At 41.3% G+C, this 21,693-nt stretch overlaps 2 protein-coding genes across 3 annotated transcripts; both read left to right on the top strand.

The window, feature by feature from the left end:
- Window positions 1-502: 502 nt before the first annotated feature.
- On the top strand, window positions 503-1,153 carry LOC125232613. Its single transcript, XM_048138348.1, has one exon. It carries the CDS (start codon window positions 580-582, stop codon window positions 946-948), a length of 369 nt encoding a protein of 122 aa, XP_047994305.1. The 5' UTR covers window positions 503-579; the 3' UTR covers window positions 949-1,153.
- Window positions 1,154-4,617: 3,464 nt separating this feature from the next.
- LOC125232942 lies at window positions 4,618-8,844 on the top strand. Of its 2 annotated transcripts, none has more exons than XM_048138792.1 (3): window positions 4,618-4,756; window positions 5,628-5,883; window positions 8,220-8,844. In XM_048138792.1, the coding sequence occupies exons 2-3, from the start codon at window positions 5,776-5,778 to the stop codon at window positions 8,505-8,507; spliced, it is 396 nt and encodes a 131-aa protein (XP_047994749.1). In that variant the 5' UTR covers window positions 4,618-4,756; window positions 5,628-5,775; the 3' UTR covers window positions 8,508-8,844. The 2 variants fall into 2 exon arrangements, with proteins under 2 accessions (XP_047994749.1, XP_047994750.1); XM_048138793.1 differs by having other exon boundaries at window positions 4,622-4,756; window positions 5,628-5,838.
- The last annotated feature ends 12,849 nt before the right edge of the window (window positions 8,845-21,693 follow it).

The raw sequence follows: 21,693 nt of genomic DNA, 5'->3' as shown, positions 1-21,693 counted from the left end.
TTTTTTTAAATTAATGAAATAAGTATGAAAAATGTGTCCGAAAAAATATGATAGATTATTTTCCGCTACTGTAGGTATATGTAGATACTAGAAGCTTGTGAAACACGTTCATTGCCTGACACTGGAAAGAGTGAAACTATAAAAATTAAGTAATTGATTGGGTACGCCATCACAAGCATAGGGGAATGTTAGGTTGAATACAAAATATCAAGGGTCAGATACACGTCGGTCGTTATTTTCCTGCACAATACATAATTATTGTTTCAAATGTAAAGTCATCATTATGTATTGTGACGTGAAAATCAATGAGCTAATCGTCTATTCAATAGCCCTTATGGCAATAACCCCTGAAGAAATGGGAATAACCGCTGGAAACTAACTTGGTAAGCCCCTGTCACAGATACGTACTCCTTAGTCACACCATGAATCATTCCGTAACCCGACCCGGTATGATGAAGCGTATAAGTATTTAGTACCTCTATAAAAGACCCGTCCTCAGCTTGAGCAACTCATAACCATTTAAATACGCGTCTTGAACGCTTATGGTTTCAACATCAGCCTTAATTTTTTAAATAAAAAATGGCTCCATTATATTCCAAGTTCGCTCTGTGCTTTCTAATAATGACTCTTGCTGATGCAGGAGTTTTGAAATCAAGACAGATCAGTTTACCATCAGGACCTATTGTTATGGATGTGGCTATTCGACAAAAGAGTAACGACACCGCAGCTAAGACGATTGCAACTATGAAGATTGAAATAGATGGAGAAGATAAGAAGGTGACTCTATTCGACGCCGCAGCAGAGATGCCTCCTGATAAAGTGATCGAAATGGAAAATAATCCTAAGTTTGTGCCAAGCATCGAAGACAGGAGCATATTTTCTGGAACAAAGTGTCCTAAAGGATACGTAAAGCGAGATAATGTGTGTTTTCCTGAAGATTATGATTGAACAGTACTTGTGCTACGTAAATATAAAATATTATGTTAAGAATACTGAAATGTGATATGTTATGTGTGATAATGTTTAGTCTCAATTTGGACATTATACGCAGGTCGTATTGTCAAGCATTAGGTATTTGCATTTTTGTTGATAAACAATTGTTCTATACTTTTAATACTTATTTATTACAATAAATGGCATTCTAATTCATATTAATGTATATATTGATAAGAATAAAATAGTTAAGATAATAATATAGGCATTTTATTGATAATAATAAAACTTTTGTGCGCCACTAGTAAACTACTTAGATTTTCAATTTACATGATATTAAAAGGTTGCGTCAGTCTCATTTACATCAATACATTAAAATATTCATTTTACTATTTATATGTTAGTTATATGCCTAACTGGTTTTTCAAGTTTACGCCAGTGACAGTACAGTCAACCAATTGGAACCCTAGACCACTGTAGAACTATGTCATAGTGACGTTATAAATCAGATTATAAGAAATCTTTTACTGCTTGTCATGTAGGTTGTAGAGTGGCCTAGGGTTCCAATTGGTTGACTGTACCTAACTGTTGAATTATTATACTCAAATTGTTACCATTTGTTTCGCTAATTATTGTATTTACAATTTATAGCATACGACGTTTGACGACCGGTCTGGCTCAGATGGTAGTGACCCTGCCTGCTAAGCCGCAGTTCTGGGTTCGAATCCTGGTAAGGGCATTTGTTTGTGTGAAGAGCACAATTTTTTCCTGAGTCATGGATGTTTTCTATGAATATAAGTATGTATTTATCTATTTAAGTATGTATATCGACGCTTACCTACTCGTAGCACCCATATAGTACAAGCTTTTCTTAGTTTGGGACTAAGTCGATCTGCGTAAGGTGTCCCCAATATTTATTTATTTGTTTATTAGCAGTCATATGTATAAACCAAAGAAATAAAGTTGTAAAAACATGTTTTTTCTAATGAAGAGCTTCATTCTATGAATGACACCAATAAAAATACATAACTTCAAATATGTTTATATTCACAATAAATCAAGTGGACGTAAATTAGACCTGGACGAAAAGTAGCATAGGTTGTGAATACTCAATTACTCATACTTACCAGTATTATTCATTAGGTCAGAAAATATGAAGAACGTAGGAAGGTACTCATTTTAAATAATAAAAGTATTTTTCAGAATAAAAATACGTACATACCAAAACGTAGGTAAGTTAAACGATGTGCTGATGGCCTAGGGTGCGACTTTCAATCTGCTGGTCGTAGGTTCCAATCCCTTGAGGAAACCGTACTAATCATAATCATAACATTGGACTATTTATTATTTGCTAAGGCAAACCTCAAAAGTAGAAGAGAAGAGAACAAACAAATACGACATACCTAAAACATCTAAAAACTAAAATACAACACAAAGAATGGGTCACCAAATGTTATAATAAAATATAAACCGAAAATCCGAAACTCTTTTATCTTTGACACATGAAATAGAGTTGTGGAAGTAATTCCCCCAAACGCGGAATATAGACGCGTGTCAGGCCGCTGACAGGTCGACGGGCGTAGATATAATTCTCGGCGATATGATAGTTTCTCCCTTTGTTGTGATGTGCCGCGGCTGTCGTCTCGCCAATACAAAGTCGTTCATTAAATATTTATTAACTGTTTTGTATTTACTTTGGCTAGAGAATAAGAATGACCAATCAAGAAATCATATCCCCCGAGTGGTGACGGGTTAAGAATTTCACCACCTCCTTTCCTCCCCGCAGGTGTCGCGGAAGTCGATTGCGATATGAGAGGCTCAAATTGTAGTATGCAACTGTATACAATATAAAATTTAGTTTTCTTTCAATCCGTTTACGCTATAAAAATACCTCTTTGCATTTGATTTTGATTTTTATACCGAAATATACGTACCGAAATATTTTAAATTTATCAGTTAATACCTAGAGGTATGCAAACCTGTATGCTATATTTTAAAAGTTCATAGTAAAGATATGTAGAAATAGAGTTTCCAATTACCTAATACCGATTAGGGTAATTCGTTCTGATAGAGATCAGGCAAGCTGGATCACTTAACTACCCAGTATGGTTAATACAATTTGTGCCACTAGGGTATACATCTAACGTTTAACGAATGTTACTTTATATCATTAACCGTTAGAATTATATTACATACTATTAATTATATTTACCAAAACGTTATTTCAAGACACGACGAGTGATTTGGACGTTTTTAGGGTTCCGTTGTCAAAAACTGATTGTACCACGACTGCCTTTGAAGTCTGAAAACGACCAGATACCTACTTTGAAAAAGGGGTCCAGGCTAAGATAGGACTTTGTTAGTTTTGGAACCCTACCTACTGATGGTCTCTCGAAAACGTTTTTTTGCAGTCCTAATTATAGGCGTCTGTGTCACCCCTGTGTGTCGTCCCTGGCAGGTCTTCTTAATACTGTTCAGCCAGCGGGTTGGGGGATGTCTACTATCCCGTCCTCCAAACATGTACCATGCCAACAATAATGCGTTTTTCAAGGTTTTTCGGGTCGTGTCTGGCCATGTGTCCTAAGTAGTAAATGATTCGGAAGGATTAGGAAGGACAAGCGACAGTCCAAGAATATCATCATAAACAGTCTTAAAATTCATAATTGTAATGTATGTACCTATATACTTGTTTACTGTTATGTCGCGGTGCGCTCTCTGCAGGCCACCCAGTCTCGCAATAAATGTTTAACTGACCGGACGTGTGTGTTTCATTTATATAGACATATCAGTGGCGCTCGAGGATCGGGATTTATATGAACCTAGTTTTAAAAGTGTGCTTTTAAACATGTCAGTGGGGAAGATAAAAGCGTTCGAGGTTTCGTCGGGCAATTGGAGTACATACGTGGACCGCGTGAATATGTACTTTAAGGCTAACGACATCAGCGACAACTTGCAGTTGCCGACATTGATTGCCGTAATGGGAGATGAAGCTTATGAGCTCCTCAGCAACTTGACAAGCCCTAAGAAACCAGGAGAAATGACTTATAAGGAAGTTATCAAGATAATGTCTGATCACATCGAACCAAAACCATCTTTCATGGCGGAACGATACCGGTTACGTCAGAGGCGGCAGGGAGATAAGGAGACTGTCGCTCAATATCTGGCCGATTTAAAAAAGATGGCTAGGTACTGTGATTTCTCCACAGCATTAGAAGATAACCTGCGTGACCAATTTGTGTGCGGTTTGAAAAATGACACAATTAGACAACGCCTTTTCGCTGAGAGTGACTTAACCTATAGTAAGGCCGTACAGCTAGCCCTTTCGTTGGAAGCCGCCGAGAAGGACGCAGCTATGGTGGAACGCGCGAGTGTGAGCGAGACGGGCGATGCGGGAGAGAGAGCCGAGACGGTACATGCACTCACATCGTGGCAACCGCGTGGCAGTAATGGCGTTAGCAATGCGATTTGTGCAGTTTGCGGGAAGTTAGGTCACCGCGACGTTCAATGTCCCTTACAAAGATTTTCAGTGTAACAAATGTGGTAACGTAGGTCATTTAAAACGAGTGTGTCCGGCTAGGCTAGGAGGTGGTAATGGCGGCAATGCCCGTGTGTCGGGTGGCGGCGCTCGTGGGTCGAGCGGCGGCAGCGGCGGGCCCGGCGCCGGGGCGCCGGCGGCCGCAGGGGCGCGCAGCGCGCCAACCGCGCCAGCGCCATACACCATGTCCAGGCAGAAGATGGCGAGACTCAGTATGAAGAAGAGGTTACGTCGGGGTCCGACTTCGAAGAAGACCTGCATCATCTCTGCTTAAACGATTATAAATCGGTAAGCCTGTCATTAGGTTTAGACGATGAGGTCATTTCTATGGAAATCGACACAGGGTGCGCTGTGTCGTGTATAGGTCGTGATACTTATAATCTTATACTTTTAAACGAGCAATTCTTGTATATTTATTTATTTATTTATTTATTTATTTATATATATATTTATTTACACTGACGATCTCGGAAACCGCTCTAACGATTTCGCAGAAATTTGTTATGTGGGGGTTTTTGGGGGTGAAAAATCGGTCTAACTTATCCTTAGGTCCCGGAAAACGCGAATTTTCGAGTTTTCATGCGTTTTTCTTCGCGCGCCATCTCGTGTGCAGTAGTTGTACTGTTAACACAGAATTCTTTCGGTCGATGTAAGTACTATTTATTGCAAACACTAGATGGCGACACAGGTCAAGGCTAAAACGAATAGAAAATACACTATTTGAGTTTTTGTGGCGAAATGCGCGCCATCTCGTGTGGAATAGTTGTGTTGTTAAGGCTGAGAATTCTTTCGCTCGATGTAGGTACTATTCATTTTTGAACTAGATGGCGACACATGTCAAGGATACGAAACAGAACCGAGCGAAGCTCGGTTGCCCAGATATTAAGTACTTTAAACACAGACCGTTGGAACAATTCCCTTTGGTGTTAACGGTTTATGATGGCCGTCCAGTTAGACCCCTAGGGGTCATAAGGCCCGTTGTTAGATTTAAAAACCAGTTAAAAAAATTGGAACTTTTTGTTATTGAGGGGGGCACTACCCCCATATTAGGTAGACACTGGCTAACAGAGTTACAGATTCGGATTCCTAGATTTCGAAAAGAGTATTTATATAACTTTAACGAGTCTTGTAATAATGAGTTATCTACGTTGCTTGACAGGTATAAGGAGTTATTTAGCGGAGGACTAGGGCGGTTTAGAGGTGGAAAAGCGACACTTCGAGTACGCGAGGGGGCCACACCGGTGTTCTGTCGCGCGCGGCCGCTGCCGTACGCGCTGCGCGACCGCGTCGAGGCGGAGCTGGACGAGATGCTGCGCTGCGGCGTCATCGAGCCGGTCGACACGTCGGAGTGGGCCACGCCGCTGGTACCGGTGCGTAAAGCCGATGGGGGTCTGCGAATCTGTGCGGATTACAAGGTAACCTTGAACCCCGCCTTACTGATCGATAGGTATCCCCTCCCTAAGATAGATGACCTCTTAGTGCGACTTAATGGTGCCCGTATATTTTCAAAAATTGACCTGACACAGGCGTATAATCAGGTGGAGTTAGACGACTCCAAAAAGTATACCGTCATCAACACACATAAGGGATTATTTAGATATAATAGATTAGTTTACGGATTGGCATCCAGCCCTGGTATTTTCCAGCGAATTATGTCTAATTTGTTAAAAGACCTACCGCAAGTAGAAGTATTTCTAGATGATATAATTATTGGTTCCGCGGACATAAACTCTCATTTAAGTACATTAGAAAAAGTATTGAAACGACTTCATAGTCAGGGAATGAAATTAAAGAAAAGTAAATGTTCTTTCTTATTAGAAGAGGTACAATATTTGGGATTTATCATTTCAAAAGACGGAATTAAAGTTGATCCTACCAAGATAGAAGGTATCCTTAAGATACCTCGACCTCTCAATGTAACTGATTTAAGGTCATTTTTAGGGGTGGTTAATTTTTATGCTCGCTTTGTACCCAATTTGAGTACGATTTTATCCCCTTTGTACGATTTACTTAGAAAAGGTGCCGTGTGGAATTGGGATTTAAGTTGCGAAAAATCATTCAAATGTATTAATAAAGTGTTAGTGAGCGCGGAAGTGTTAAGTCATTATGATCCGAACAAAAAGCTGACGCTGACCACTGACGCGAGCAGCCGCGGCATTTCCGGCGTGCTGACGCAGCCGGCGGACGGCGCGGACGCGGGCGCGGACGCAGGCGCGGGCGGCGCGTGCGAACGCCCGGTGGCGTACGTCTCGCGTTCTTTAAATGAGGCGGAGCGTAATTACTCTCAAATAGACAAAGAGGCGTTGGCGATCGTATTCAGTTTACAAAAGTTACACCAATTCCTTTATGGTAGACATTTTACATTAAGAACGGATCACAAACCGCTAGTTAGTATTTTTGGTTCGAAGCAGGGTATTCCCGCGATGGTGGCTAGCCGATTGCAACGGTGGGCGATTAAACTTTCCGCATATACTTATGATATAGAGTACATACGCACTGATGCTAATGGCGCAGATGGCTTATCGCGCCTGCCCGTGCCTACCAAAAATGCTGAATCGCTAGACGGCCCGCCGCCTGAGCAAACGTATTTACATTTCGCCCACAACGAATTGTTATTAGATTACCATGATGTTAGAAAAGAAACACAACGAGACCCAACCTTAAGCCGAGTGTTAGGGTATATACGATCCAGTTGGCCGAGCGAGGTAGAAATACGGAATTTACAACCGTACTTTAACCGTAGGCTAGAATTGTACGAAGAATTAGGATGCGTAATGTCCCATCGGGTGGTAATACCGGAAGGTTGCCGAGATAGGGTTTTAAACGTGTTACATGAGAGTCACATGGGAATCGTAAAGACGAAAGCGTTTGCCCGGAGCTACGTGTGGTGGCCGGGTATAGACGAGGCGGTGGAGCGTGTGTGCCGCGAGTGCGCCGTGTGCGCCGCCGAGGCCGAGGCGCCCGCGCGTCACGCGCCCTGTCCGTGGCCCTGGCCCGCGCGCCCGTGGACTAGGGTTCATTTGGACTTTTTAGGTCCTCTTTATGGTTTAACTTATTTGGTTATGATTGATGCTCGAACAAAGTGGCTTGAGGTATTTCCCGTAAATAGTACCTCGGCTAATAATACCATTGAAAAGCTATGTGAAGTGAACTCTCGATTGGGTTTCCCTAGACAGATAGTTTCGGATAACGGCCCGCCGTTTACGAGCGCACAATTCGCGAACTTTTTAGAGAAAAACCGTATTGAACATGTACACTCAGCTCCATATCATCCATCGTCGAACGGAGCCGCAGAAAACTCGGTACGTGTAATAAAACGGGTTATTAAGAAAGCCGTGCGACAAAAGCAAAATGTTAATCTGGCTATCAGTAATTTCTTACTTCATTATCGCAATACGCCACACTGCACGACAGGAGAAAGTCCGGCTTCACTTATGATAGGCAGGCAGGTTCGTACCCAATTAGATGTACTGCGCCCAGATTGTGAAGATAGGGTTCGTTTCGTAAAGTGCAGCGGAAACAAGCAGACGTTCGACTGGGGCCTAACCGCGTTCTCCAATCGGGTGATAAAGTATGGATAAGGCAATATCGGGGAGATACAAAATGGATTCCCGGTCATATTACTCAGAGGACGGGTACTACGGACTATACCGTGCGCGATAACTTAAATAGAGAGGTACATAGGCATGTTGATCAGTTAAGGCGGCGATCAAGTGTATTATCCTGCCCAGGTGACGCATCGGCTTTGCAGGTACCTCGGCCCGAACCAGTGGAACACTCTGACGAGGCACCTGACCACTCTGACCACGCTGACACTCCAGTAGCCACGAGCACGCCGCGGCGCAGTCATCAAAGTCCGGTTTCGAGCCGAGCAGCTGACGCGCGGCCCGGAACACCGCAGAGTTCGCCAAGGTCAAGTTGTAGCGAAGACCTATTTTTGTCACCTACAACAAGTACAACTCCACCTTCTAAACCGCCCCAGTTACCTAGGCATATTAGGGAATGTCGATTAAAAAACCCACCGAAGTATAAATTTTAGTTTAAATAGTTTTTAAGTTTACTTCTATATGTATCATGCTACCCCTGAACTTAGATAAATACTTACCTTAAAATGAAGGTATACCTAAAGATACTGTGTGTTTGTTTACTATTTTAATTATCTTGGTTGATAAAATGTTTTCTTTTAAGGTACGAAAAAAAAAAAAGGAGAAGATAGGTTGTTGATATCTGTTTCGAAAGTATTTTTTTTAATATTAGGTATAATGTTTTTAGAAGAGAGTAGTGTAATGTATGTACCTATATACTTGTTTACTGTTATGTCGCGGTGCGCTCTCTGCAGGCCACCCAGTCTCGCAATAAATGTTTAACTGACCGGACGTGTGTGTTTCATTTATATAGACATATCAATAATCTGAAAAAGAAGATTTGTATACTATCTGTCGGATCAATCTGAAAATTCATAATAAGGCCCGCAAGTCCGGCAACAGACAGTCTTAAAATTCATAATCTTACAAAAATCAGATCGAGTGCACAGAGTTCCATACAATTTCGCCACTGTCCACACACACTCTTGTTTTTTAAGATTATGAATTTTCAGATTGATTTGACAGATTGCATACAAGTCTTATTTTAAGATTATGCATTTTAAGACTGTCTGTTGCCGGCCTAAGAGTGTGTGTGGCTGTCCACAAAATTGTATGGAACTCCGTGCATTAAGTATGATTTTTTAGATTATGAATTTTAAGTCTACTGTCTGTCTGTTGCCTACCTCAGTGTCAATAAACCGTTGGTATTTCGAGCTATTTAGGATCTATTCTTTACGACATTTCAAAATATATGAAAGTGTATTTTCCCCTCACTAGCTCGGAAACACGTGTTTTGTCCTTTAATACCAGCGGGTAAAAACGCATTTTATCCACTAGTGGGTAAAGTAATTTGACCTTGAATAAAGTCAAATTAACTGCTTTAAAATTAATAAAAGTAGGTAAATCTAATAATAACGATGATTTACCACCTGTGGAACTACTGGAAGCAGTGATAAACGCATTTTTTGCGTTGTAGTTTCCTCGCTGTAGTGGGGGGAAAAGTTTTGTGTTACACTCGGGTGCAAATGTATTTTACTTCTCGTGTGTTAAAAAACTCGCAAGTTCAGGATTCTATTCTCGAACCACTCGCTTCGCTCGTGGTTCAACTATAGAATCCTTTCACTTGCTCGTTTTTCAATTCCACACTCGGCGTTAAAATACAACTTTGCCCCCTTGTATAACAAATAACTATTAATTTGAAGATATTATACTATAAACACAATGGAACGGAATAGGTACTTACTCCTTTTATAAGTACTTCCACTTTCAACTACTTTTGTCACTCCTCGCATTACCAACCACTTAGCAGAGTATTTTAATGAAAGTTTAGTGACTGTACAAAAGTAATTAGTTACTCTGAGAACTACTAACGAATAGTTTGACTGCTTAAACGGACAGACGAGACGACTAACCGTAAAACGCCAGTTAAATCTCTACTAAGTAGCACAACTTAAATTAGGTAACCACCCGTACTTTGGCGAGTAAACGCTTTTGCTGTTACTGCAGTGACTACCTTGCGTTTATACACGTTACTCCTTAGATAGATTGCTAACGGAAAATGGAATTCACTGCATGGAGAAAATGAACAGCGTCCCCTAACGGTTACTTATTAGAACCTGGGTGGCTAGCCGAATGGCACAATCGCTCACGAAACGCTCACGAAACGAAGCGCTAGTAGATGTCTATCTCTATCGCGCTTGCGTATTGGCGCGACAGAGCCAGCGGCGTATCGCTTTCGTTTGGCGTCGGAGAAATGCCATTCGGCTACGGGGCCTGGGTACGCTTTTGTGCCATTCGGTTACGTACGTAGCCGCTCTATCTATCTCTATCGCTACCAGACTGCCTTTCGCGGCGTTTCGTTTTCGTTTCGCGTCGCCGAAACGCCGCAGAAATGTAGTCTGGCTCTGTCGCTCCAATACGCAAGAGCGATAGAGATAGATGGCTACGAAAGAGATATTATCGTGAGTGTTTGTGCATTCGGCTACGCACACAGAGGTTGGACTTCTCTTCTCTTCTGGTTGGATAGGAGCCGATTTCGGCTCCATTCGGCTCGCATCGCTGTACGATTTGTCCCTGAATGGCTGTTAAACTTTGGTTTTGTAGGTAGTGTCCTTTCTGAACGTTACTAGGTGCGACATTTATTACTTAATTGTATTTTTTTTGCCAGAACCAAAAAACAAAGAAAGTTTTTCCGCGACGTTTACGTTGTCGAGGAATATATTAAAATTCATGGTTGCCTCAAATATATAAGTAACAAAAATACGAATGCCAGCACTTTGTTTGAGGCCATTCCCATCAGAGTTTTGTGAAAGGTAAGTCATTTCATAGAACTTTGGAACAATAATTATATTATGACAAAGTTTTGGTCTGGTTGCTCGGGAGTGTTGCTAAATTTAGCTTTTATTACTTATTAGTTCGTCTCATAGCAGCAGTATAAGACGTGCTCAAAAGAAATGGAAATAGGTACCTACTTTGTGAAGAATCAGAGGCTGTATTTGCAATCCTAAGGTATTGACACAATTTTACTAATATTGTTTCTTAAGTAATTACTTTGAATAGATAAGTACTTTCATAAATATCTAGCCTAGGACATATGTCCTGCTGGGCACAGGCCTCACAAGCGTGATTAATTGGGCTCGGGATAATAGTCCCCATGCTAGCCTGTGCGTTTTTACATTATACGATCCGATATCGGATCTAGGACCGATATCCCATACATATAAGCCGCCACCTTTGAGTTTTGCAGATCGGATAATGTGAAAACACACTATTGCGGATTGAGGACTTCACATACACCTTTGAATTTCTTCGCAGATGTGTGTAGGTTTCCTCGTACATCGGTAGGTCCGTAAGTTCCAGAAAACTAGTTGACACGAGCTATAATAGGCTACTAGACTCATATCTAATTTGTCACAATAAATGATTGTCTTCTGTAATATTTGACATAAGAAACCAATATTTCATGATTTTGGGTATTAAATGTGTACAATGACTACGTATTTTTTATTTAAAAATGTGAGTATTTTTTTTTTAATTTCGGCCACCGAAAACGCTGTCGGCCGTGTAGTGACGTCATAGAATTCATGTCAAATTAATCACTGACATAATGACCTTTATGCCTGCTACTTAAAGTGTCAGAAAGTGTTGTTTTTTTCGCACTGAATGACTTCATTCACAGAAAATCTATACTTAAGTAGATGACATGGCTGATGTTATTTTTGCCTGATTACGTAAAGGTATTCTTTAATAATATTTTTTGCGGTTTCTAAGTCATAATAAAATATAGTGATATTTTTTTCGATTAATTGGACAGTAAGCAATAATATAAGACAAACTTTAAAAAAGGGTCAAGTAGCCTATTTATTTTGAGGTGCAATTAGAAAATTATAAAATAATTAAATACTGTAACCGGGGCTCGGGCGTAGGGCGAGTAGTAAAACTAACCGGGATAGCAAGTTCGTATCTTTATTTAAATTAACGGTACAACTAGATACACCGGGTACTAAGTGAAGGTTCGGGAACCGTACGCAACACTCAGTAGTGATCTAAACTAGAGAGCCGGGAAACCGTCTACACTAGAGATCAGCTGAAGATCGAATGACGAACAAAATCGCCGTCCCTATTTATAGTTTCTGTGTTGCACAGTCGTTAGCGGCATCTATCTAGTCGTCAGCGCCATCTCTCGGTGTCTTTATATTCGCGATGTGCGTTCTAAGGTGAAGTTCCGCTACTCAGCACAAGATGGCGCTAGTGGTATCATGTTAGTGGTGTTACATACTCTCCCCCTCTATCCACGATGACGTCCCGGCGAGTAGGATAGGTTTTACTTCCTCTTGTTGGTAGTCTTCGCAGCTGCCTTCCTAGGCCTTCCTCTTTTTCTAATCGGTTGGAGGGGTTCTGGCAAGGCTTGATAGTTTCCCTTAAATGGGGTGAGTGCTGAGGTATGGTAGGTTCCCACTTGCTTATCTGGTTCACTCGGATTTGCTAATTTGTATGATGTCGCGCCTTGCTTAGATTGCACAAGGTAAGGTCCATCGCGGCGTGGCATCAATTTGTTACTCACTCCTTGGGCGGAGCGACTTGCCATGTGGGTATCGGCAAGCACTAGATCTCCGGCTTCATAACCTGGGTCAGGTCGTCTTGCCTTGTCAGCTTGTTCTTTTCGGGTTTCTTCTTTATCCTGACGAAGCTGTCTGGCTTGTTTTAGCGTTTCCGCTAGTAACAAAAGCTTCGGAGTAATTTCCGGTACAAAATTTTCAGATAGCACGATATGCTTCAGGTCATGTTTGACATCGTCGGGTGATCGAAGTTCGCGACCAAAAGTGAGATATGCTGGGGTATGACTTGTTGCTAGACTTGTTGCTGTGTTCATAGCAAATCTTATACAAGCAAGCTTTTCCGACCACTCCGGGTGATTGTCCTGCACTAAGATGCCTAGTTGAGTCTTTATATCTCTATTCTTCCTTTCCACGGGGTTTGCAGCTGGATGGTATACTGGAGTAAACGTATGGTGAATACCCAGGCAATAAGTAGCCTTCTGCATGACTGCGCTGACAAATTGTGGTCCATTGTCGCTATGAATACGTCTAGGAACACCATATCGAAGGAAAACTTCGTTTATCATTGTCATAGCACATGTTTCGGCGTTAGCCGTTTCTAGCGCGAACAGTTCTACCCATCCCGTTGCTAAATCCTCTACCACTAGGATCCAGTGTTTGTTTGTAACTGACTTGGGCAAGGGTCCAAACAAGTCAAATGCTAGACTTTCAAATCTTTGATTTATTGCAGTAGTTTGCAAGAGTCCAGCAGGTTTAAGGTTGGTCGGCTTATAACGTTGACACATGAGGCATGTTTTGACATATGACTCTATAAAGCGCCTCATACCCTTCCAGTAATATCGACTTGATATCCTTTGATAAGTTTTATCGACGCCGTAGTGTCCTGCTAAGGGATCATCGTGATACGCTGCTAAGACATTCTTCCATTCATGCTCCGGAACTAACAGTTGGGCATCGTCGCCGTTTCCATCTGGGCTGTATTTATAGAGGACACCATTATTCAATACATATCCTTTGCTGCCCCAATAGATAGTATCCTCGCTTTCCGTCTCTAACGCCTTTATAATTCTGGCTATATGTTTATCCTTCAACTGTTCAGTGCGTATTTCGGAAGGCTTACGCGTAGGCATATCTATGACGATGCTGCAAAATTCACATTTACTGGAGGTGTCGGTGTCACACTGTGGTCTGGAGAGCGCATCAGCAACCACATTAGTTTTATCTGGGGCGTACTTAATCGTAACGTTGTACGCTTGCACGATCAAAGCCCAACGCGCCAATCGTCCTGTAGGGGTTTTAATCGTCAATAGCCATTTCAAGGCTTGGTGGTCCGTGACCAACGTAACATGTCCGCCTTCAATGTATCCGCGGAATTTGTTGAGTGACCAAACTAGAGCGAGCGCTTCCCGCTCTGTGGTGCTATAGTTCCTTTCTGCGGAGGTTAGGAGTCTGCTGGCATACTCAATCGGGTGCTCATCTTCTCCCTCCCCCTGGACTATGACGGCTCCGATTGCGTAGTTGCTCGCATCAGCCTTTATGATATAGGGCTTGGTTTCATCCGCCGATTTCAAGACCGGAGCAGAGATAAGGTGACTCTTCAAGTCATTGAAAGCTTTCTCCTGGGCTTCTTTCCATTCCCATTGAGCATTCTTCTTTGTTAACCTCGTCAATGGTTCACTGACCTTGGAGAAGTTCGGAATAAATCGCCTGTACCATGAGCAGGTTTGTATGAACGATAACAAATGCTTGAGGTTTCGGGGCTGTGGTAGGCTGGTAATCGCTTCCACCTTGGTGGGATCCGGTTGTAGACCGCTTGAAGTGATCACGTGTCCTAAATACTTGACTGAATTGCAGCAAAAGTGACATTTAGCCAGGTTGATCGTCAGATTGTTCTCTTTCAGAACCTTTAACACTTTTTCTAAGTCTTCAACGTGCTGCTCGAACGATTCAGACAGTATGATGAGGTCATCCAGGTAAGCCAACATCCTCACGTCTCCTACTAATGCCTTGACTCGGTCGATGAGTCGCTGAAAGGTAGCAGGAGCGTTCCGTAAACCAAAGGGCATTCTAATGAATTTAAAAATACCGAACGGTGTTATGAAACTCGTTTTATTCTGGTCTTCGTCGCGCACCTTTACTTGCCAATAGCCAGAGCGCAAGTCCAGAGTGGACATATAAAACGTCGGTTTGGCGTCACGTAGAAGGTCATCAATCCGCGGCATCGGGTAAAGATCCGGTACGGTGATGGCGTTCAACCTTCTGTAATCGACGCATGGACGTAAGGTTCCATCCTTCTTGGGCACTAGTATAGCAGGAGCGGACCAAGGCGAAGACGCAGGTTCGATTATACCCTCGGTGAGCATCTTGTCGATCTCGTTTTTCAACTGTTCCCTTCGTACTGGAGATAGCCGGTAGGGTGGTACAGCAATTGGAGCATGGTCGCCAGTATCGATAGCGTGTTCAATTAAAGTCGTTGGTTGTTTGCTAGGCAGGCAAACCTCCTTATTCTTCGTTATAACCTCTTCGATTTGGTTTTTCTGTTCGTCAGTCACAGTACCCATCTTGACCGTTCCAACCTCCAGAGCGCAGAGGTCAATATCATCAGCAGTGTAGCCTGTGAATAGTGCCTCAGATTTAGGTGACAGGGTAACGACAGATTCTTCGATTGACTGTACTGCGTCAGCGAACATATAGTCCAAATGATGTGACTCTGGTTCGTATCCATCAAATACTTGACGAGATCGTTTGACAGGAACGGGGTTGTACGAAGGAGCTTCAGTCGCGACTTTGGGTTCATTCCGATCTGTCTGCTGGGTATGCTTGGGTAAGACGCCTGGGTATAGGTCAGGTTCAAACTGGGCCATGGATACGTTATCTGGTTCTTCCAAGATGAAATCATAATTAGTATCCGGACGCTCCACAAAATTCCAAGAACGTTGGGGTATGTTGATGACCATGCCTGCATCTTCTATGAATCCCATACCCAGTAAAGTCTTATTTTCTTTGGCGTGCGGTAGTACAACAAATGTCGTGGGTACAGTCCGATCACAAATTTTTACTGGAACTGTAATGGACATGACATCCTCTCGACGTTTCAAGCCGTCTGCCATTGATATGTTAGCAGTTTGTGAAGCGAAACTACATTGTCTTTGTTTCAAGCATTTGTATAGCTGATATGAAGCTACACTAGATTTAGCGCCGGGGTCAACGAACGCAGTGCCAACAACATCGAAGATTGCAATCCCCACTTGCATTCTCGGGCGAGCGTCTAAGTTGATGTCTAGGGCGCAGAAGCCAGTTTTCTCGATCTTGACTGGTTGAGCTTCCTTACACTTAGGACATTTGCTTCTTGTGTATCCAGGCATTCCACACTCGTAGCAGTAGAGCGTCGACATACTTGGTGAGGGCGCTTGGGTAGACTCAGTCTTGATCTCCTTAGGAGGGTGTTGGCCTTGTCCAGGTTGACCACCCATTTGCTTCATCCTCTTTCGACATTCTTCAACGGTATGGCCCGTGGCACGACAGAAGTCACACCGCTGCTTCTTGCTAGCTTGGGAAGGTTGCTTCGAGCCTGGGGTCGTAGACAGCGTTGTTGACGCCCTCTCCCGTAGCACCTGTTCCACATTCCTAGCCGCCGTTAGTAATTGGTCGAAAGTTGTCACGGAGTCGCGGGGTATCCTTTCGCGTATGTTTATATTCAGCTGTCCGTGAATCGCGTCTATTTGTAGTTCTTCTGTCAAACCCGGTGAGCGTAGTTGGGTCAACAGAGCTCTGTTCTTCGCAATAAACGTTTCGGATAGCATGTCTGACGGTTGCCTGCGTGAGAATACTTCTTGGAATATTTGTACGCCTGATATTTTGGGTGCAAAAGCGTGTCGTAGTCTTGACTCAAAATCAGTCCAACGGCTGATGCCTTCTTTAACGCCTTGCCACCATGTTGAAGCTTCCCCTTTTAATACCAGAGGGAGACTCATGATGGCGGCTTCGTCTGACATATCGTTCACTTTCTTATAGACTGAAGCAGCTGACAGGAACTCTTCAAGACGCATTGACTCTCTAGTGCCGTCATAAGAGAACGACACGTTCGCAAACGAGGCCGTGGTATTCCTTGCTCCACCGGCTGCTTGAAGTGCCGCCGACGTAAGTGACGTCACTAGTTGCTGTAACTGCTCCGTGGACATGGATATGTTCTGAGTCATCTTCTTCTTCTTGCTTGAAGGTCCGTGTAGTTTTCGTGGTCTCAGCCCCACTCGCAGCGAAGGTCTCGATTTGGGAGTGATCGAAGGTTCGTTCCCGGAATCCGCCAGCTTGGATGTCCTTGGCCGAACGTTGGTACGCCAGAATGTAACCGGAGCTCGGGCGTAGGGCGAGTAGTAAAACTAACCGGGATAGCAAGTTCGTATCTTTATTTAAATTAACGGTACAACTAGATACACCGGGTACTAAGTGAAGGTTCGGGAACCGTACGCAACACTCAGTAGTGATCTAAACTAGAGAGCCGGGAAACCGTCTACACTAGAGATCAGCTGAAGATCGAATGACGAACAAAATCGCCGTCCCTATTTATAGTTTCTGTGTTGCACAGTCGTTAGCGGCATCTATCTAGTCGTCAGCGCCATCTCTCGGTGTCTTTATATTCGCGATGTGCGTTCTAAGGTGAAGTTCCGCTACTCAGCACAAGATGGCGCTAGTGGTATCATGTTAGTGGTGTTACAATACATAATACTATATTAAATAATTGTGTTGTACCTTTCTAATTTTATACGTTGTTATGTGTTATTTAAGTTTCATGGCGTATTAGCTCACTGTAATGTCATGTTAAGGTATCGACAAAAAAAAAAATAACGCTGGCTTTGAACCATTCTGTACAAGCTTTTGCTACAATTTAACACATTTATGTTTAGTTAGTATTTCACCTTCGAAGTTAGCAATCCATTAAATCTAAAACTATTCCATAATAGAGAGCAATAAATTTTCAAGTTGGGTATTACAGACCACTCACTACGGCTGGATTCCAACTTTAAAATACTACAAAAATTAATTCTGTATATGATATGGAATGGATATTTAGGTCAGTATCAAAACTGACGTTTCTTTGCTGTAAGGCTAAAACTTTTGAGGTTCATTTAGAAAACGTAATCCTTATTCTCCTCTTAGGCTGCAGGTGCTTTCTATTTTATCACTAATCAAAGTTGATTAGACATATAGTATCACTCTCATACTTGCCAGAACGTAAATTGTACCTGTATTAAATTGCCCTACGTTTGTTTTTTAGAACCTTAAACTACATAATATAAGAGCTCTTCTAGCTATAAAGTATGAAATTTGTATTGAAAACATTTTTTCTCTCCTATTTTTGTATAAATAATCAAAAATCAAGGGAAGAAATTCTCAAAGGGGGAAAAACCGGTTTGGAAGCAGTCTGTTTCTTTCCTCTTACATTCGAATCTGGCCGACAGAGCACTCACTATATTGCTCGGAGGACCTTCATTCAGTCTCGAGTGTTACGGTTCAGTTGACCCGCTCTTCTATAGCTGTTATAAATGAATGTTTCATTTATCCCCGAAGTGTTAAAATTAACTTTAGGCAATAATAATTGTTTCGTTTAAATATAAAAAAAAGGTTTATTACATATAAATGGGTCCCCTGTATAATTAATGTATTTTATGGTGTTGAGAGTAGGAAATTCAACTGATACTGTATAACTAATCTCTAGGAATGGTCCGATTCGAACAATGTTTATAAGATATTACTTAGTTATATGATAGAGATCTGTTTAAAAGTCACTTTTTTGGTTGATTTATTTGATAACATCTTTAAGATTTCATGAAATGGTGTAATAGTTTGAATGTTAGTTTGCGGCCAAATTGTAGCATTTCTTGAACTCAGGTTCGACTTTCGACTATTCGACTATAAAAACAACGATTTTCAAACCTACAGCTCATTATTATCCAAATAGTTCTGTTTATAGCATTAAAGCCACAAAAAAAATTAAACTCAGTCTAGTAAAATTTAAAATCATATTCAAAGCAGGGGACCGATTTTTGAAACTAGAACGCACGAATTCACCGTTCGAAAGTCTGTAGGAAACGACGAAATGCTATTTAAAAAAAATGGCTAATCATTTTAAAAATCTAGTGGTAATGTCTGTCTACTCGTTTTCGATTCTGTTAGTAGAGGTAGTATTTAAATCGCTAAATAGTAGATATCAATATCAACGTTAATAAACGTTTCTTTCTTTCTTTCAATATCATTCAACAAAATTTACGAAATCGAATGTTCGACATTCAAAAATCGGCCCCCAGTATCGTTATATCGAATGACCAAAATACAATTTCGGGATACCGAATCTGAGAAACCATAGCAAAGGGTTCGAATCAAGCCTTCTGATTGTTGGAATCTCAGTTCGGAATTGAGAATATTGAGATTGACACTTTATAAATATTCAAGCGCTGCCATCGGCGCCTGTCATTGATTACAGTAAAACCAACTTTTATTTACCGTCTGCTCTTGCCGACTTTGTCCCCGATATTATTCTTATTTGCACAATTCGAAATAAACTTTCGCAGTTTCGCATTCAATGTAAATAATTTTCTTTTACATAATACTTATACAAATGTTATAAAGCCCATAATAAATACTTATTTTTATCCACAAGAATCTCTGACTAAATTGTCCGTTTGGCTTGTGAGTGTTTTTATTACATTACTTGTAAAAAAAAAAACACTCACAAAATAGCTTATGACAATTGTAAAAGTTACCTGGGTAGATAGGATATTTTATGGACTTTATGAAATCTGTAAAACTATCAAATTTTACAGATTTCATAAAGTCCATAAAATATTATCCTATCTACCCAGGAAACTTTTACAATTGACATATAAGCTATTTTGTGACATAACCTATTTCTAAAGGGAAGATTCTGAGAAAAATAGTCAAAATTAAAATGCATTCTTATAGGTAGATGTCGCTATACGAGTACGCTACCCTAAATCCGTTTTCACATTATACGATCCGATATCGGATGTCGGAAGGAATTCAATGGAAACAATCCAAGATGGCGCCTGTAATGTATGGGATATCGGTCCGACATTCGATATCGGACCGGATAATGTGAAAACGCACTAAGGCTTTTAGGAAATGAGGGAAGGCATGAAAAGATTCGTACATATCCTGCAGGCATCCGTGGCTCAGCTGGTCAGAGCGGCTGTCCCGGCAATGCAGTAAGTCACAGGTTCGAGTCCTGCCGTAGGAGGTGTGATTTTTTCCATATTTCCTTTAATTAAAAGTTTAACTATTGAATAACGTTTTTCTTATTTTCTAAATGATACAATTTCCTTAGATCATAATTTCACTTCTAGGAAAAACTTGCGCGCACTGTATTTAATTGTGTTTGCTTTCAGTTAAAAAGTTGACTTTGTATACGAGTTTCTGGCCAATCAGCGCGCTCGGCCCAAACGGAATAAATTGTTTGTGAGAGGCTTCTTTTTCTCATTTGCGCCTCAGTGAGATGATTTACGTTGCCGGGAATCTGGTCCCTTGTCTTGTCGGATAGCTTTACTGCGTACGCTCTAATTACGGGACGTAATTAAGCAGCATGTCAAGGGGCTTGGGAATGTCCGAGCGTGGTCTATTCAGCATGGCTTACAACCTTGGCTTTCGATTGAATGTGCCACAAGTGATGCACATAGATGGTGAATTAGTCACTACTTGACTTTTTACAATCCTAATTCCTATCCGAAAGGGATAGTGCCAATAGAAACGAATATACACGATTTGACTCTGAATTTCTGTCAAATTTTGGTTTTGTAGGAAGTGTCCAGTCTGTACTGCTATTTATTGTGTTACCCATAGGTTAGACTAAATGAATGCTGACGATGCGAATGACAGCGGTTGAATGAATCCGCTGATGAGCACAGTGGTAAGTCGCGTCTTCATGCGTCAATCGCACATCGCGTTCCTTACGCACCGTTGTGAATAGGTACGAAAATAGCAGAAGAAATGACCTAATTGCACTGAGAAAAAGATGTCACAAACGAAACCAAGGAAATCTTTATACCTACCGCGGTCCCGGGTTCGAATCCCGGTAAGGGCATTTAATTGTGTGATGAGCACAGATATTTGTTCCTGAGTCATGGATGTGTTCTATGTATAAGTATTTATATATTATATATATCGTTGTGTGAGTACCACAACACGAGCCTTCTTGAGCTTACCGTGGACTCAGTCGATCTGTGAGAACGTCCTATATAATATTATTATAATATATATAATTATTAATATATACTTAACACTAAAAATGAATATAACGTCCTAACGTCCTATTATTGCCTACACTGAAAATACGTTGTCGAATAGTGTTATCGTCTTTTATTTATTTTTCATAAATATATATTTTTAAACTTTCACATAAATATTTTCTTAAATTTTATTATTTTAATAAAAATCTTAATCAATTGTTAGGCAAATAAAATAAAACACTTATATAAACTTATAACGATAAATTAAATACTTACAAAATGTAGGTTTGTACTTCTATACTGATAGAGGTACATACCTAGGTATAAACTTGTAAGTACCTAAGTGGAAGTACCGATGCCGAAACATATGGTAAAAATAAATAAGAAACAACAAAGGAGTTACGTTACAATGAGCTACTCTATTTAGCAATATTCTGAAGCCTTTTTATCAAAACACTTAATGAAACTAAAAGATTAATTAAATATCTATCCTTGAAACTACACAAAGGGTTATCCATTCTTTTGAAACGAGCCTTTCGCAGAAACTGCCATTAAAGGTCCTCAAGCATTTACTGTCCGCAAACTTCTGTCCATTAGGAGGCTTTTAAAAAAGATAAACAATAGCTCTCGATGATCGGCGGCCTTGGTCCCACAAACAGTGCAGCGTGCGTGTGGTGGAGCGGCCGCGGTGCCCATTTGTCAATTGATTCCCAATATAATGGAGGGTACATCGTTACATTGGAGCTGTCAGAGGCGGTCTCCCGCTCGGTATAGATTTCTAGCGGGTGTGAGTGAGGAGGCGCGGGTGTATCGAGCGCTGCGTGCGCAGCCACGTCGCTCTG

Source organism: Leguminivora glycinivorella, chromosome 13 (assembly GCF_023078275.1).
Source record: "Leguminivora glycinivorella isolate SPB_JAAS2020 chromosome 13, LegGlyc_1.1, whole genome shotgun sequence".
Classification (NCBI taxonomy): Eukaryota; Metazoa; Arthropoda; class Insecta; order Lepidoptera; family Tortricidae; genus Leguminivora; species Leguminivora glycinivorella.
Note: the sequence above shows the minus strand (reverse complement) of the source record. Positions and strands in the feature narration are given on the sequence as shown.